Source organism: Odocoileus virginianus, chromosome 3 (genome assembly GCF_023699985.2).
Source record: "Odocoileus virginianus isolate 20LAN1187 ecotype Illinois chromosome 3, Ovbor_1.2, whole genome shotgun sequence".
Taxonomy (NCBI): Eukaryota; Metazoa; Chordata; class Mammalia; order Artiodactyla; family Cervidae; genus Odocoileus; species Odocoileus virginianus.
The window spans coordinates 53,675,807-53,694,941 of record NC_069676.1 but is presented as its reverse complement, the minus strand read 5'-3'; the positions used below and the strand labels follow the sequence as shown (position 1 = coordinate 53,694,941).

The 19,135-nt window shown below is 46.4% G+C and overlaps 1 protein-coding gene across 5 annotated transcripts in view; it reads right to left on the bottom strand.

Annotated features, from left to right (window-relative positions):
* SH3RF2 (SH3 domain containing ring finger 2) overlaps positions 1-19,135 on the bottom strand; it is a 143,963-nt gene that overhangs the window by 3,354 nt on the left and 121,474 nt on the right. For 4 of the 5 annotated variants that reach the window (XM_070465574.1, XM_020872215.2, XM_070465575.1 and 1 more), the window contains 2 exons: positions 17,203-17,558; positions 15,036-15,367 (listed from right to left, as the gene is read on the bottom strand). In XM_070465574.1, coding sequence (XP_070321675.1) covers positions 15,104-15,367; positions 17,203-17,558 — 620 coding nt within the window. In that variant the 3' untranslated portion in view covers positions 15,036-15,103. Of the gene's footprint in view, positions 1-15,035; positions 15,368-17,202; positions 17,559-19,135 lie in introns of those variants that run through there. The other variant, XM_020872209.2, reaches the window with a different exon arrangement.

Below are 19,135 nucleotides of genomic sequence, written 5' to 3'. Positions count from 1 at the left end.
TCCTCTTTGATTACTTGTAAGGGTTATTATCCATTACTGCCAAAAATGAACAGTCTGGATCTATTGAAGAAATGCCAGGCAAACCCTAATTGAGAAACATTCTGTAAAATAAATGGCATATATTCTTTGAAATGCCAGAATCATAGCAGACAATGACTCAAGGAACTGTTCCAGATGAAAAGAAACTAAAGAGACAAATGTGTGGTCCTGGATGGGATCCTAGACAGGACATTAAAACCTTTCTTCTCTGTAGAGGAATAGGATAATTGGATAAGAGCTGTAGATTAGTTAATAGTGCCATATCAATGTCAATATCTTGATTTTGGAATTATATTGTTGTTAGGTAACATCTCTGTTTTTAGAAAATATACACTGAAATATTTTAGGGGAAAGTGAACATTTTTAGCTTGTTCTCAAATGGTTCAGAAAGATTTTATATATATAATTTATATTAAATTTTAATTTGACATTTAATTTGTATATATGTATATACATATTTAAAAGAGAGAGGGTCAAAACACACATGGGAAAATGTTAATATCTAGGGAACCTAGTAATGAAGGGTATACAGGAATCCCTTGTACATTTTTAGTAACATTTCTAGATATCTGAAATTATTTGAAATAATTTAAAATTCACAAGGCCTCAGAATGTCTTCAAAGCCTGAAATAGTGTATTTTGATTTCCAAACTCAGCTTGCATCCCTATCACCCCCACACATGTAGCCAGTGTCCTCCCCTCCCTGTGTGTCCCTTGGGACTTCTTCTTCCTGAGCACATTCGGGGGAAGTGCAGCCAACACTTCCAGCTTTCCCTTGTCCAGGTGAGGGCAGGCAGTTTGGATGGGCATCACAGGAGCTGGCTGCTCTCTACGACTTTGCTGCCAGTGCTTGGCTCTTGGCCCTTCTGAACGCAAATGAAGTCCCAGCTGACTATGCTGAAGTGGGACAGGAGAAAGCTAAGAGGGTAATGGGAAAGTGGTCCCAGAACATTGAGAAAGACTTGTTTTCTAAAAGACCCAGGCTCGGGGTTTGTCCATAAGTGAGTTCCACGAAAACCCAGTTAAACAGGAAATAAGTAGAAGAGGGAATTTTCCATTTCCTGTCCAAGGTCTTTCCTTTGGAGTCTGATTTCTTTTCTATCCAAGGACTCCTGCTGATTTAACAGGCCAGTTTTCTCCTTGGGGAAACTTTAGTGATGATCACAGCCTCACTCTTTTCAGGGTGACATGGGACAGTTGGATCTTGCAAGCAAAGTTTATGGGAAACAGCAATCTGGGGAGTCTGACTCGAACTCCCAACTCTTGAAAGGCTGAACTATGATTTGTTGTTACACAGAGTGTACTGAAGGAGGCTGAGCTTTCAAGCAGGCAGCCACATCTAGGCTAACCACTGAGCTTCTATACCCTCTCAGGGCCTCCCAGTGAATTGCAGGACTTACTCCTTTGTTGATGTGCTTCACTCACCATAACAGCAGGTAAGAGCCGTGGGGGGCTTACTGGGGCTGCTTCCTATTCAGTGGGAGAAGCAGGCATAAATACAGAGTCTTCCTCCCATCAGGATAATAAGTTACACAGGATCTGGAGTTATGCTGTCTCCATTGTCCATCCCCAAACGTGGGCAGGAGTTTCAGCCTGCTGTTCACAACTTTTATTTATTATTTAAAGATTTTTTATTATTATCTCTTTTGGTCAAGCCATACAGCAAATGGGATCTTAGTTCTCTGACCAGGGGTCGAACTCATGCCCCCTTCATTTGAAGCACAGAGTTTTAACCACTGGATCACCAAGTAAGTTCACAACTTTTAGTCCTTAAAAGGGACAGTGCCTGGGTTAGTCATATCCTGCTTCTTCTACCTTTGCCTAAGTGGGTACTGGCACTGATGCTGGGCACCTGCCTTTGGAGATGGGTCAACCCATAGCTATCCCAGTGGGCCCAGAAATGACTGCTTTGGTCTGCACATCAGGCCTGACATCAGCAGCTGGGAGCATATCCCTCTGAGACTGGAGGCAAAGTGATTTGAGTCAACTGCTTCTCGATCTCAAGGGAGTAGTAGCGGTTTGTTAGCTCTCTAAGTACCTTTACTGTGATGTAGCATTTCTGAGAGTCAGCAGAGGGACAGGGTAGTGATAGGAAATAACTGCCAATGGAGGGCTGACTGCCACATGGATCTGACCTTCCAGGTTGTGCTAAGTGATGCAGAAAGAACTTCAACTCTAGGATCCACTGACATCTTAATAGACACCTCAAAATCCTATCAGTGGCAGGAGGTGTGAATTTACCTGTGGCTGGCGTTGTGCTCTATTGGGTAGCAGCTCATATCAGTCCTGTGTCTACAGGCCAGGGTTTTAGGATTAGGCAGGTGATGATTCTTTGTTTATTAAGTGATCAGGGGACAGGTCTACTTGAAGTAGAAAACCCTGATGTCTGCAGGAAAACTTTGGTGTCTCATCTTAAATGATGTGGCAAGTAGCTTCCAGTGAACACTAGAATCCAATTGCCTGGATTTATTCCCAAGCTCCAGCATGTTCCAGCCGTGTGACCCCATGGAAACTATTTAATCTCTCTAGGTCTTAGTTTACTTATCTGTAAAATGGGCACAGTGATAGTGTTTACTTTGTCTGGTTATGGTGAGATTTTAAAATCAGTCAATACATCTTTTTCTTCTCTCATTGCCATGGCTAAGACTTTCAGAACTATGTTGAATAATAGTGGCAAGAGTGGGCACCCTTGTCTTGTTCTAGAAAAATGGTGCTGATGAACCTATTTTCAGGGTAGAAACAGAAATGCAGATGTAGAGAATGGACTTGTGGACACAGTGGGGAAAGAAGGTGGGATGAAATGAGGGAGTAGGATTGACATGTACACTACTGTGAGTAAAATAGACAGCTGATGGGGAGCTGCTTTTATAGTGGGGAGCTCAGCTCTGTGCTCTGTGATGACCTAGAGGGGTGGGATGGGGGGTGGAGGCTCAGGGCAGGGGGACATATGTGTACACGCAGCTGATTCACACCGTTTTACAGCAGCAACCAACACAACATTGTGGAGTAATTATCTTCCAATTAAAAATAAACAAAAGATGAAAATTTAAAAAAATCAGCCAATATAAGTAAAGCACATAAAAGAGTGTCTGGCACAAGGCAGGGTGTCTGTCTCTCATTATTGGTTCAAAAGTATTACTATAAATTAAGAGACCTCTTCAAGGTTATGTGTTAAAATCCTGCTTCTTGATTATCTCAAAGAACGGAAAACCATACAGGTGGATACAGATCATTAAATTGGCTCATGATCACACTCATTACCAGAGTTTCTTTTGCCTTAAAAACCTAAATAGAGTTATTAAATCTTATATCCTAATCAACAAAATGAGGATAACAATAGCTCAGTATTTATTATACTTTATATAATTGTCATGAGGTGGCCTCTATTATTCTTCTCACTATATAGGTGAGAAAACTGAGACTCAGAGAGGTGAGATGACTTACCCAAAGTGACATAATGAGTCACATTTGAGGTACAACGGGTGTTCTGATTCTATAGCCTGGGCTGTTCACTGCCATGCCAGAGAGAGGAGAGCGGAAGAGAGTGAAGGAGCTGGGGATGGGAAGGGGGAAGAAGGGAGGGAGGGAAGGGGAGAGGGAGGCTGGCAACTGGTAAGTATTCTCGGAATGAGTAAGTGGGCGTGGGAATTCAATAAACGTATCCTAACGATAACAAAGCAGATGACATTTCATGCCTTGTCTACATAATTCCAAACAACCATTTGACCGCTTAGAAAAATGAGATTGCTTTTTGCATGCTGCAGAATCACGGCTTTAAAGAGCTGCGAGGGCCAGTCCCTTTGGAAGGTGAGTTTTTGTGATCCTGCAATCCTGGAATGCTAATGCCTGATCCAAGCCCCTTGTTTGAGGGATGAAATGGGGCTGGAGAAAAGGGAAGCAAATGCCTCTAAGTTTGTGGCATCTCCTTTAAGTTTATTCTTCCTGTGAAGATCCTTCTTGGCAGGAAAAGGGAGGATTCATTTATTCTCCAATTGTTCATTCAACACATAATTGATTGATGACCAAAAATGTTTGATAAATGAATGAATTTCCTTGACACTTTGAACTTGTTCCTGTTCCTCTCGTTACTGTGCATGTCTGAGTTCTTCTCAGTCTTCGAATCTCAGCTCAAATCTGGCCTCCTTGGAGAAACCTTTCTTGTCCACTCTACCTAATGTCACTCATACCTCCCAGTCATTGTCCCACCAGTTTGTTTCCTTCATAGCATCTGTCATATAGAAATAATCCTGTGTGTTTAATCATTTTCCATTTATTGCCTTTCATGAAGGCAGGAATATTACTTGCTTTGCTTTGTTCACTGTTGTGAACTGTATGGAACTGTATGGAACAAAACCTCACACACAGTAGATGCTCAATCAATATTTGTTGAATGAAGATGAATGAATAAGTGAATGAGGTGACATTGATTTCTACCCAGGAAGAAAACATTCTGTGACTTTAAATGGAGATGGAGTGAGAGCTAGGATGTTGGCCTGGAGCCCCTTGGTCATAATGGCATGTCCAGCAGGGGTTTAACTAATCAGCACATACATTTCCTGAATTACAAAGTATGCCAGGGACATTTAATTTCTGTTAATTGGCACCGAGGAGGAGGGGTTGTTATCAAAATCACCAGCCAGCTGGAAGCATGTCCGTTGCAGACCTGTTTGCAAATCAGAATGGACATTTCATAAACCTTTTCAACCTTGTGAGGCCGCAAGTCCCCAGAGGGGCCGCACCAAGGTGCTCACTAGCTGCTTTCAGGGTCATAGACAGCCTTAAACCTCAGACCTTCAACAGATGGGAGGTAAGCTGTAGGGACAACCAGAAGACAAAGGACTGATGAGGGTTATGGCATGAGATGCTTTTAAAAATAACTGTCATATTGCCTCCACCCTGGCACCATTCACCTGCTGGTCTGAAAAGTGAAGAGAACAAAGAAGCTGAGAGTTTCTCGTCTTGCAGAGCCAGCCCCACTGCTTCCTTTCTGTGACCTTAGACAACTGATTGATCCTCAGAGCCTCAGATCTGTTTGATCTATAAATAGGGGACAATAACACCCAACTCATGGGATTGTTGTGAAGGTTAAGTGCGAAAAGGCATGTAAATAGTCATGACAGCTAACATCACAGTGTTTTCTATGAGCTGGGCATTGTGCTAGTGACTTCACGCCCTTTATCTCATTTAATCCCTACCAAACCATCAAAGAAAGCACAATTAGACCCTGCATTGTACAAACAAGGGGACTAAAGGTGGGGAAGATTAAATGACTTCCCCGTGGTAATACAGGGAAGAAACGAGAGTCTGGATTTGAATCCAGGTCACCTGACTCACTATGTTTGTAACCTCCCCGTAACAATCCTCTAAGGCAGTGGCCCCCAACCTTTTTCGACACCAGGGACCAGTTTTGTGGAAGATGATTTTTCCATGATTTAGCTGCAGGGGGATGGTTTGGGGATGGTTCAAGAGCATTACATCTATTGTGCACTTCATTTCCTTTATTACTTGGGTTCCCTGGTGGCTCAGCTTGGAAAGAATCCATCTGAAATGTGGGAGACCTGGGTTCGATCCCTGGGTTGGGAAGATCCCCTGGAAAAGGGAACTGGCTACCCATTCCAGTATTCTGGCCTGGAGAATTCCAGTCCATGGGGTCACAAAGAGTCGGACATGACTGAGTGACTTTCACTTTTATTTCCACTATTATTACATCAGCTCCACCTCAGATCATCAGGCATTAGATAGATTCTGGAGTTGGGGACCCCTGCTCTAAGGGATTAGACCAATACCTGGCATTTAGTACACATGTAATGAATGGCAGCTAGAAGGATCTATTCTTATTCTAGCATTTCTCCTGATCTTGCCATCACGCCTTTGTCATAACTGCAAAATTCACTGCTAGGGTCCCTTTTGCACACCAGCACCTGGCCTGTCTGTCTCACTTCATCTTCTCAATGACTTTGTGAAGTGCTGATTATTGTTTTCACTCTTCACATGAGTAAAGAAAGTCTCAGAGAGGTTAGTTAACTTGGTCCAAGATTAGACAGCCACAAAATAGTGGGGCCAGGATCTGAGCCCAGGGACATGTGATTCTAAAACCCAGGTGGTTTCCTCTCTATGTAATAACCATTCTCCATGCTACCATCTTTCAGAATATCTTCCTGCTCAGTGGAGCTCTCCTGACAACTAAAACACTCCTTGCGGGACTTCCCTGCTGGTCCAGTGGTTAAGATTTCACCTTCCAATGCAGGGGGTGTGGGTTCGATTCCTGGTTGGGGAGCTAAGATCCCATATGCCTCGTTGCCAAAAAACTGAAAACACAGAACAGAAGCAATGTTGTAATAAATTAAATAAGTGATTTCGCTCAACTGTGTCTGACTCTTTGTGACCCCATGGACTATAGCCTGCCAGGCTCCTCTGTCCATGGGATTTTCCAGGTAAGAATACTGGAGTGGATTGCCATTTGCTTCTTCAGGGGACCTTTCCAACCCAGGGATCGAACCCTGGTCTCCCTGATTGCAGGCAGACTACCGTCTGAGCCACCAGGGAAGCAATAAAAATAAAAATTGGTTCATATTAAAAAAAATAAAAGCAAAAAACCCCACTTTTTTTATCACTCCTGTCTTGCACATCTCTCTGTTTGATCGAGACTAGCTCTTTCTTATACTCCATTTCTGAATTGTGCCTCTCTATGTATGTATGGGTAATAGCTACCATTTATTGAATACTTTGATGTACTGCATACCACAATCGGGGCTGTACATGCAGGATCTCGTTTAATCCTGCTGAGAATCCAATGAGGTGGAGGTTCTGATTTCCATTTTATAGATGAAAAAGCAGGTTTAGGGAGGTGGTGTAGCTTTTCCAAGTTGCTTTAGTCATTTGCCAAAGGAAACATAACTAGTAAGTGACAAGCTGGGACCAAACCCCAGACAATCTGATTCCAAAACCCACCACTCTAGCTATTATGTTTTGTTGTTTCTCCATATCTTGTTAAGTTCCAGTGGACTGGGAACACAGCTAGAATAGCTACCACCAAATCCTTGTTGACTGATGTTTTAAAATTTAGTTCTTTACTGGAGGTCTCCATGAAGAAGGTCCAAGCTATCAAATTTGCCAACATCTAAAATGAATGTAAGCTTAAAAAAGAATTCAATTTATAAATAGAATGTGCAGGATGGAGTATTTGGAAATGTGGTTCTGATATCTAAAAGAAGCCTTCCCTTCCAAACAGTATGATCCCGTCTGTCTGTCTGACCGCTCTGTCCTTTGTCATGGAAGCTGCTGCCATCACTCTTGAGTGGTGACTGCCATGTCTTCCTCAGGGAGTGTGGTCCTTTGGGTCTCTTCTAGACAGAGAAGAAAAACATCTCCCAATGAACCAGGCAAGAATGAGGTGGGAATCCAGGTACGATCCTTTGAAGGTGATATTTGAATTCCTCTTTGGTCCTTCAGGTGTTTTTGCTGCCTCTTTATGTTTTGATTCAAGTTTGCTTTTGCTAATTTGTGAGAGTCTCCTGACTGCAAATAGTTTTCACAATTCACTCGGATGGTCCAGGGAGGAGTTCTTGTTTTCATGGGAAAGATGTTAGGATGGCTCTGGCCTCTAGGACATGTGTGGCCTACAGCAGTCAAACTCTGACATTGCAGATGGCCTTCATCAAGTCAGTCGGTCACGCTAGCAGTTTCTAACAGCATTAACCAAGGGTACACAGAGTGGCCTTTGTAAATGTGTTTTGCCTTTCTCTCCAGGTCTTGGCTGGCATCACTTTAGTCTTTACCAGACTGCAGCTCTTGTCCATCCAGCAGTGACCCTATTTGCATAATTAGCTTGCATCTGTGGGTCTGTATTTACTCCCCCAAAGCAATTGCCTTTGAACTTTGGATAAATACCAGCATGGAACACTGGAAGATGTCAGCTCACTGAGCCCTCTTGTTCCCACAGAGAAGATGAAAGTGGGGGTCATTTTTGAAATCATAACCCCCTTCTTCTGAACTGCGTATCATTTAGAGTGAGGACAAGCAAAACCAGAAATAGACTCGTGAAGAGGGAGAGATCTAGAGACCTCAGAATGATCATCGTGTTCTGATGTCAATGATCCAGAACCACATTGCAAGCTTTGGTTCTTTTTCAAGTTGTTGGCTGTGTCTGGCTGCCCTTGCAACAGGGGTAGATGTGCTTCTCAGATTTCTTTGTACAGAACATTCTCAGTCACCTTCTTTCCCACCCCTGCTTCTTGGTTGATAAGACCCGTAACTTATTCTCTGGGAGGTTTCACCCGAGTTAAACCATCCCCCGACTCCCATCTCCATCTTCATCCCTGTGGTTTCTGCAGAACACACACACTTTGCCTCCTCTCCAACTTCAACCATGTTACGTGTTTACAGTTGCTACTGAAGAAGAGGGACATGGTGATTCTTTTTTTCTTTTTTTTAAATGGAGCTTTCTGGGTCAGGGATTGAACTTGTGTCTCCTGCATTGGTAGGCAGATTCTTTACCACTGAGCCACCGGGGATGCCTGGGACATGGTGACTTAAGATTACGGTTTGGATTTAAGAGTTCTGGGTTCTAGTCCTTGTTACCTTGGACAGATCATTTGACCTCTGGGCCATAATTCTAATCTCTAAAGTGGAATAACAGCAGTACCTGCCATCACAGGGTTGGGTTGGATTGGATGGCATGCCACACGTACAGTGCTTGGTACACAGCAGGTGCTCAGAAAATGGTAACTATTATCACTGGATGAAGAGTTAGTAGTCTCCCTTCCATTTCAAACTCATTATGTGACCTTAGTCAAGCTGCTGAAACATCCTGAGTCTCAGTTTCTTGATCTGTAGTCTGTGGACAAAGATAGTTTTTCTCTGAGCATTTCATGGAGTTCTTGGAAGAATCTGGCAGCAGCAGCAAGATGTATTTTAGTTTCAGAATCTGAGAAGCTACTCTGGTTTCTGCAGTTGGCTACCCAGAGGCACCAGGCAAGGTGCAGATGAGAGCTGTGTTGAAAACCCTATATTCAAGGAATGTAGGCACAGTCGCAGCCCATATTTTCCTTATTCAGGAGCAACAGGGTCTCCTAAAGCAGCTGTACTTGGAAGAATTCTTGTAAAAACCCCTTTAAACTCGAATGCCTCAAAACCAGACATGCCAGTGCATCAAAATCTCAAATCCCAGCAATAAATCAAAGCGTTTGAGTCCCAGTGACAGAAACCAGATGGGAGTTTAAATATTCAGGCTGGGTGTGTATGGCCTCAGGTTGCAGTATCTTTTTTGACTAGTGTTTACTGAGTACCTCTATGAGCTGTGCTGAAAGTTCCATATGGTACATGAGTGGGATATGTACACAGGAATGATAAACAGGGGATTTAGGATAGAGGTTGTGAGGGAAGTGGGAGGTGGGGAAGGAAGGAATGAAACTGGGAGAAGCACACAGCAAGTTTCAATTATTTTTTAAAAAGCTAGGTGGTAGATAATATGGTTATTGGTTTCATGGTCCTATATAATTATGTCTATAGAACATTTAATTATAAAAGGGGAGAAAAGCAGAAAGAAGCGCCAAATCCAGAAAAGAAGTAGTGAGAAACACCATTCTGTGGGAGCCATATGTATTTTATCTATCCTGTTTACTCTATCCTTGTTGCCTCTCATAGAGCCTGGGCCGGGGTGCATGGTGAATAACTGTTGTTGGATGGATGGATGGGTGAATCTGTAATGCTCCTCCATGTCCCCCATCCCATCATCTTTGATCCCACCTCTGCTGCCTTCCATTTGTCAAAGTATAGGTCGATCAGCGGAAGGGCTTCCTGGGAACATTTTGTTTCTACTCTGGTCTAGGACACGATACTACAGCTTGGCAAACAGCAGATGGCTTGATCATCATTTAACATTGTTCTATTTCAGGCAAAACGTCCTTGTGAGTTTTATCCTCAATGACGCCAACCTGCTGTAAGGCTCTCTGGAGTTAATTCCCCCACTTGGTCTTACCTGCTGAGTGACTGTCTTTCATGGTCTCCTAAGAGGTTTCTGCAAGTACTAACATTCCTTTCACTCAACCCGAGGGGGAACTGGGGTCTTCACTCTCAAGACATGAGCGAGAGAAGCCTCAGTGGCAGCAGCTGCTGCCCCGGGAGGGCCCAGCTTGTTAAGCACGTGCTCCCAGCTGGAGAGGCCCTTGTCCTCCTGCTGCTTCAGCTGCTCGCTCCCCGGGCAGGGAGTCGGACGCTGTGGGGCCGGCCTGTGTGAACAGGCGGTGAGAGGATCAAGATGGGGGCCTGTTCATCTTGCTGAAGTGAAGTACGTGCCTCCTTACCTGCCTGTGAGGCAGCAGTGGAGCTGGGACACTGAAGTGCGTCATTTACACCTAGGAAACTCTTAGCTGAGAAAGACAGGTGAACAGGCATGGAAACTCCTGTCCTTCAAGTCAGCTCCTTGCCTCAGCTGAGGGCTGCAAAGGCAAATGTTAAGGGCTGAACAGTGGCCAGGATGGGGGCCAGGAAGAGTGATGGGCCTGATAGTAGTGCTCTCAACTTCTGAGTGACCTCTCTGGGCCTTACTCTGTGCAACAGGGTAACAGTCCAGACATTTCAGAATCAGTATGACATAGTGAAAGTGTTAGTCGCTCAGTTGTGTCTGACTTTTTGGGACCCTAGGCTCCTCTGTCCGTGGGATTTCCCAGGCAAGAATACTGGAGTGGGTAGTCGTTCCCTTCTCTAGGGGAATCTTCCCAACCAGGGGTCAAACCCAGGTCTCCTGCGCTGCAGGCAGTCTTTATTGTCGCAGCCACCAGGGAAGCCCAGTATGTCATAGGCGCCAGCTAATCAGAATGAAGAAGGGTTTCATTGCTGCAGGTCTCAACTGCAGCTGGCCTTAGCTTTTTAGCTTTTGGATGGGAGAGCGATGGGGAGGACCTGGAGAAAGAGCCAGGGTGTGGGAGTGGGGAGAGGCCCCGGGGAGCTCAGAGAATCTACTATTCACCTATCAGTACAGGATGCTTTCAATATATTGACAGCCAGTGTGACCATATTCCTGCTGAATGTCAGAGCCAAATGTCAGCACTACTATACCGTACAAGAAACGTGAACTTACTCTCCTTTGTTATGTACCTCTGAATCACTTGGGGAGCTTGTCGAAAACACATATGCTTAGTCCCCACCCCAGAACTACTGAACGGCATCCTGTAGGGCCCTGGCAGGGACCACTATGCTCCTGAGACGTGTGTGCCTGGATCAGCTGATATCCGGGGACCCAGCTGTATGTGGAAGGGGTTTAGAATGCTTCTGAGATGAAGTGGAGCACAGTCTGGAGGGGAACACGCCCAGTTCAGGTGCAGGTCATGTGAGTGAGTGAAGCAGGCTGCTGGGGTCAAGGCAAATTGAAGAGCACGTGTCCATTTCACTGAAATCTTGACCTTGCCGCAGCCCCCTCCGGATGGCTGCCCGTTGGGAACGCGGGCCTGGTGTAGATGGACTTTCTGAACGTCCCAGGGAAGCTGGAAGTCTGTGAGTCGGAAGTCTGTGAGTCAGAAATCAGCGATTTCGTTCGGCCTCTCACTGAGTCACAGGTGGGGCCACTGCTTTAAAATCTTCCTGCAGAAGCTCTGTCTATGGGAGGGCGCGGGGGAGGAGGTGTAGCTGGCCCCACGCGAGCTGGGAAGGAGACAGGCTTTAAGTGAGGACCTTGATGCTGTTTGTGTGCCTGCTCAGTTGCTCAGTCATGTCTGACTCTGTGCAACCCCACGGGTTGTAGCCCACCAGGCTCTTCTGTCCATGGGATTCTCCAGGCAAGAATACAGGAGTGAGTGCCATGCCCTCCTCCAGGGAATCTTCCTGACCCAGGAATTGAAGCCAGGTCTCTTACGTCTCCTGCACTGGCAGGCAGGTTTCTTTATCACTAGCTGCTTATGGCGACCATTTCCTCAAGTGTGGTCCTCAGAGTCTGTCCTCAACTGTGCCCCTCCTTCATCTCTCAGGTGTCCCCACCTCTGTTCCTGCCCCAGCAGAGCCTGCCCACAGCAGCTTTCCTTGCACTGAGGTGTCAGGGCCGATCACAGGGTGAAGGCGGGCCTCTTCTAGGGACTCCGAGTCTTGGCTGAGGGTATAGAGCTCTCACAGGAATGTCTGGCTTCAGACGTGAGGTGTTCCACACCCACCTGGGATCCCTGGAATGTTCCACACAGGAGCGGATTCTTTGTACTTGAGGACAAGAGAACTTGACTTGGTTGCTACATTTAAACCCACTGCCAGTGCTTCTTACCCCACTTGGACACCCTTTCTCCCATCCTTTTGCCTGCCTGACTCTTTCCTGTCCTTCAGGTCTCAGCTAGGTTACTTGGTCTCCTTTCAGCACCACAGCCCTGGGCAGGCCCTTATTTAGACTTTCTTGCCTGGAATTTCAATAACCCACTTTCTTAAAAACATTCAAGGCTAACCTTTTTCAGGTATTCACTATGTACCAGCATGACTTCAGTCACTTTATGTTACCTCAGTTAACCCTCACAATTACCCAGTGAGGCTGGCACTGTTATCAAGGCTTTTAAGAAGTCAAGGCCCAGAGAAGTCAAGTACCTTGCCCAGCATCACACAGCGAGCACGTGGTAAATGGGGACTGGACCTAGTCTGTGTGCATCAGAGCCGGCAGCTGTAACCAATGCGCTGTGCCTCCTCTCCATGGTCTGAAGTCGGTAAACTCACAGCAAGGATGCTCTTTTGGTTCATTGAGCATAGTCCCGAGTTAGGCTCTGAAGTTAGATAGCTTGAACTCAGGGTGAGGGCAGCTATCAAACTCGGTCTGCTACTGTCTGTGGTTACCCTACAAGCTGCAGCTTTCTAGGCTCTGTAATTGGAATAGTTACATTTGCCATATAAGGTTATGGTGGACATTATAGGAGAGGATGTAGTATCCAACATGGTGATGGAATAAATGACAGGAAGTGGCAGTGAGTTCAGCTTCTACCATCCTTTTCAAATCCTCAGGTGACTCAGCAGAGATGGGATTTGTTTCGGAGAGAGGGAATTTGCTGCTGAGGAGGGGGAAGGGGGCTGGATGGAATGGGATGGAATGGGAGTGGCCAGTCTGGCACTGCTTACAATTCTCAGAAAGGTTACTCTATAGCGATCGTGGGCAACGGGATGAATATTCTGTTTCCTTTGGAGGGCATGGATTGTGTCTTCGTTACACTCAAACAACCTGCTTTTCAGCCACAACAGTTAAAAATTAACTGGCTCTAGTGCTACTGAGGCAGAGAGTAAATGTTTGGTTGTCTGGGCATGTCACACGTCTGCCGCTCTGGGGGCAGATTGCTAAACTCATTGTGAGTGCTTTTTGGGGTAAATATGAGGGGTAGGTACTCATATTTCGAAAACTCATGCGATGCCTGCCTGTCTTGGTGACTTTTCTCCATTTCTCCATCTGGATGACTATTTTCACCTCACTGAATCATGCAGTTGGGGTGACGATTTTGTGGAGTAGACATGGGTCAGTATCTCACAGAAGCACCAGAACATGTTGCCATATTGGCCCTACCAACCCCAAAGGTCTGACATGTGCAGTAGTCCTTGGCAGGATGATGGTTTTGATTGTGTTTTATGAAGGTCTGGAAAAGTCTGGATAATTCAATTTGCCAAGTGTGTGGTTGGTATGTAAAAGATAAATGTTTTTAATCCCAGGATCTTTAAGAACTGTCCAGGGAGAAGGTCTAATTAGACTTGTCTTTTTTTTTTTTAAATGATATCCAGGCTTAGGATTAAATGGCATTCATGCACTGAAGTGCCCACATTGATGGGCATGCAATAAATGTTAAATCACAACAATTAAGTTTAATGAGAATTAATGGTTTGTCTTACAGCACTGTCTCTGCTCCCTGGGCTGCCCTTTAGCCTTGTTTACAAGGCTCTGCCTGGCTGTCCCACTCAGTCAGCCCCCATCTTAGTGGGATTGCCTAGCTTTGCAGACTCCGTCCTTCTTTCCCCACCTGCCAAGAATGTCAAGGTCAATCTCCTCCTCTTTGGTCTTCTTCCCTGACTGATTCCCTAACCCCCTGCCTTTCTCTCTCATTCTCATCATCTCTTCCTTCTTACTCCCTTTCCTCTCCAACTTTATTTGTCCAGTTCCTTTTTACAGACACTTTCCTCTAGAAGGGACCCCCACCTAGCTGTGGATTGCCATCTTCCCCATGATACTGTTACCTTATCCTGCAATCCAGGAAAACATCTAGTCTGCCCCAAATAGAAGAAACTAGTGGAAGTGAAGACTGTTTGCAGTGCAAACAGAATGAATATCTAAACTCAAACGCCTTATGAAGTTGTTTTTAAGCACATTGTGTTTTCTTGGGGAAGTCAGTCTAGAGCCAGGGATGAGTAATGGTTCACAGTGCCATACAGGACTCTCTCCATAAGTACATGCTTCCTTCTTATCTCCTGTGTAGGGCAGTATGTGGGCAAACAGATTGAGAAGCTTCAAGTATGACAGCAGTCAGCTTTCTCTCTGACCTTGTCTGGAGCAAAGCCAGGGAGCTGACTCTCTTTGGTTTAGAGGGTTCTTGGAATGTTCACAGCATTCATCTCACACCCCTCCCAAAAGTTCTCCCTTGGCAGCCAGGACTGTGACCCAATGGAAGGGAAAAAGATACAGTGCCTACTAGTGGCCTGTATCCAGGCCCCAGAAGATGGCAGAAGCTGTTCTAAGATGTTGAGGTCAAAGAAGTAATGCCAGTATTCTACTACTGTGACCGGCTGAACCCCCCCTTTAGAGCATCATAGAAATTCTACACAGAGCACAGGGAATGAGGGGTGCACACTTCACCTGGGACGAGAGTGGGCAGGATGAGCTCCCATTCCTTGGTCTGGGCAGTCATCTTGAGACATCGAATCATCACGTGTGCAAGGTCACCTAGTCTACCTTCCTAGCCAAGGCAGGAATCCCCGCTCCCACCTGCCCTTTCCTGGAGCTAAACAAGGCAGAACAAGGACCCATGCTCGAGTCCACAAAGAACAGCAGGACGCCCTCAGTGGAGGCATACTATATTTAAATGCAATTCACCTCTTTGGGGTCTAGGAAAAGCCACCTGTAGATTCATTTGCTGGGAAACGCGGTCTGCGTGGCTGAGGCAGTGGATGCCGGGGTCACGGTTTTGCTAAAAGCTGACTTCCTCCGGAGGTCTGTCTGCTGTCCAGAGTGGCAGCCGCTTCGGTGGGCGAACAGGATGGTCATCTCCGGGCCCGCGGGGGCTGCCTCAGGCTGGGACCCCTTTGGGTTGGCTGGCTGTTCAGGCTTCCCAGAGGTGTGGTGTTTGGCGGGAGGAGGGCTGTAGTTCTGAAATCTCACGGTTTTGACTTGCTGTAAGACAGGAGAGCAAAGGGTCATGGCTGAGGTGCGAGAACTGTACTGTTTCCCCCGGGACTTGGCTCACACTGTTCCTTTACCCTTGTCCCTTCTGGGAATGCCTCATTCGTGTGTTCCTCCAGCAAATGCTTGTGTCTGCCATGAGGGTCCACCGGGGATCACCACTCTGTCAGGTGCTATGTACAAATCCAAGAGTGAACAGAACTGCCCTGACAGATGACAGGGAGAACCAGTGCTTCCGTGGGGAAGAATAAGATGCTAAGGGAGTGGGTAGAAGTATCCAGTTGAAGCTGGAATGGGGCTTGTCAGGGAAGGCCTTCTAGAGGCAGAGTTATTTCAATCAAGAACTGAAGAACGACTGGGGATTATCTAGCAGAAATAGAAGGGGCAATTACCGACCTAAGAACCCAGGACCTAAGGGTCCTGGGCAATAGGGTATGATCCTTTCTAGAAGATATAAGTTCACCTCCCCTGTCTCTTCTTCACCTGCCAGTAAAGCCTGTCTTAAGGCCTACCTCTTCCTGAGGCCTACCTGCTGACTGCATCACGTTCTGTGATAAACTTATAAATCCTCAAAGCAGAGCCAGCAAACCAGCTCCCTGTCTATGTGGGAGTCACCACCTCACATTTGCATAAGCCTTTCCTCTCTCCCTTCTTTCCTAGCCTGTTACAAGACCTGTCTGGTACAGTCGTGTTTACCTTGCCATTCCCTGTCTTTTGTTTGTTTGTTTAGTCACTAAGTCATGTCTGACTCTTTTGTGACCCCATGGACTGTAAGCCCTCGAGGCTCCTCTGTCCATGGGATTCTCCAAGCAAGAATACTGGAGTGGGTTGCCATTCCCTTCTCCAGGGAATCTTCCTGACTTAGGGACTGAACCTGCATCACCTGCATTGCAGGCAGATTCTTTACTGCTGAGGCACCAGGGAAGCCCCAAAACTAAACGATAACAGTCACCTAATTTTCTTGTTACCTCCTCCATCCCACCATCTTTCTTTCCTCAAGGATATTACTGAGAACATAATACGTTTACAGAAATTCTTATGTGTTCTTATGGAAAAGCCATAACCACAAAGGTCCTGATAAGTCAATGGAGTAGTTATAACTCTGTGTGACCTTGACAAGTCACTTACACTCTCCTGTGTCTGTTACCTCTTCCATACTGTGAACAGATACACATTGTTCCCTGTGTAAGCACTTTACACATCTCATTTAATTTCCACTCCAGTCCTGTGAGGCTATGACTCTTCTTACTGCCGTTTTACAGATTAAGCAAAAGAATCTCAGAAAGGTGAGATGTTTTAACTGGAGTCACCAGCTAGCAAGCAGCAGAGCTGGAATTCAAAACAACATTGTGTCTGAGGCCAAAGCCATGCTTTTTCAAGTCACCCCTGGGCCTTGAAAGCAGGATGTATGAGATATTCTGGAAACATCAAGGAGATTCAGTAACATGTCCAGGGAGGATGGAGGTGGTATGACGATGTGGAGGGGGTTGTGTGTGAGGATTCCTTTGATTCCTTGTCCATTCAGAGTTGAAATCTCAGGAGCTGGGATACTGTGCAGTTAGGGGTCTAAAGAATCAGGTCCCCCTCATGTCACCTCATGGTCATGCATGCATATTCAGTTGTACCCAAACCTTTGTGACCCCCATGGACTATATTAGCCTGCCAAGCTCCTCTGTTCATAGAATGTTCCAGGCAAGAATACTGGAGTGGGTTGCCATTTCCTCCTCCAGGGGATCTTCCCAACCCAGGGACTGAACACACGTCTCTTGTGTCTCCTGCATTGGCAGGAGGATTCTTTACCGCTGCGCCATATCACCTACTCCTACCTTCTCGCTGCTTCTTGAGTTTTCTGGTTTCACCAGGATGGAGGGTGGGGCAGATGCAGGCGGTTTGGGGAGAGGCTCACTCTTGATGGGGATTTCTTTGCCTTCCATGATGAGGGAGCTGGCTGCCGTGTGGATCCTGGTGTCGCTGCCCCTGCTGACGCATGTGAGGGCAGGCTCCCCGGTGGGAGCGGGCTTGGGTCCCAGCTCTGCCACCACCGTGGAGGCTGAGGAGGGGGCTCCCTGTGGCTGGCAGAACTGGAACTGCTGAGGCTGGACCACCATGGTGGGGCTGCGTCTGAAGGAGCCCACCACGAGGGTAGGGATCCCCGACTGGACGGGTCTCTGCAGAGATCCATCTGGGGAATTACAAGACAGAGATATCAGCCCTGGGGCGGCTGACAGCAGCTGGGGGTGGTGAGGGGGGGCTGGGGAGGCAGTGCGTCCTGATATCCCAGAATAGTTAAGTGCTTTCCCAATTTGACTGTGCTCACATTCTCCCAGGGTCTTTCAAAGGTGACCTTATTCTTTTTTTGGTGCTGTTTGCCGATGCTGGCAGCCAGTGACTGGCTAGGTGAATGTTGGTGGGGGGTGGTGTCAGAAGGTGTATTACCTCCGTTTGTCCTCTGTCTGTCTCTCTGTCTCTCTTTCTCTCTCTCTGTCTCTTTCACACAAACACACATACACACTCCTATGTTCTCCTTCCAGGCCTTTAAGATGGGGCATGAAGAAGACAGTCCTAAAGAGAGGGCTTCACAGTGAGAAGAGAAGAGAAATGTCATACAGGCCAAAGAGGACACAAAAGCAGAGACAAAGCAAGTGACAGCAGACATTGAGATCACAAGGATGAGTCAGTTGAGAGGCATGAGCAGGAGGGAGAGGGGAAGGGACTCTGACCAGCTTCTTGAAGAAAATTCTGATGGAAGCATTAGGCCTGTAGTGTGGGGACCTCTGCTCTTCATCAGGTCTGTGGGGAGGAAAGCTGAGTGGGATTTAGAGACCATGTGTACTGGGCAAATGTGACAGTAGTTGGAAGCAAATCTGGAAAGGCTATTTCCAAGTTAGGGTTGGGAGCGGATGAGCTTCAGGAAGTCCCATGACACAGGCTCTGGAAACCGATCTCTTCTCAAGGAGCCAGGGGCCAGTCAGTCACATCACCTTCCTGCTCCTCGGCCCCGCTGGTTGTAAACTGGAGCTAACAACAGTACCTCATGGGCTGGGGTAAGATTATATTTTATGATGCATGCAAAGAGTTAGGATAGGATAGTGCCCAGAAAATAATAAATGCCCCCATGTTTTAAAACTTTTTAATTTTTTCCTTTTTAGGTAAAGGAGAAACAAACTGTAAAAATGCATGCCTGGTCCAGGAGTTTGGTTTTGCTCCTTTCACTTCCCTGAGCTCATTCCCTTTTTTTTTCTTTTTTCTTTTTTTGGTTTTAACTGAGATGAGCCTCCTCTGTAAAAGGAAGCCCTTTCCCTCAAATTCTCCAGAAGACAGGAGATCCCTACCCCTATCTCCAGGTCCTATGGGTGACCTGGAGAATCAGCAAGGTATTGCACTCTGAGGGGGGTAGTGGGAGAGACACCCTGAGCCGCATTGTGGGTCATTTCTCCATAAGGGCCTCCCAGCATTTGCAGCCACAGCAGAGACGTCAGTCCTCTGTGACACTCTATGGACACGGGTGTGAATCAAAGTTACGTGTGTCCAGCACAGAGGGCCCATCCAAGGCCATGTTCTGTGTCATGACCCTTCATCAGGATGGGTGTGAACATGAAAAGCAGACACTCACTCAAGAGAGTCAGTATTCTCAGCCACCGCCGGCAAGCCAGCCACCGCTTACAGGAGTCTGACCTTTCAATGTCGACATTTATTTTTCCACTGACAGCCCTGTGAGGTGCACATAGTCAATTCTCTGTCATTTCTCTTTGCTTTGGG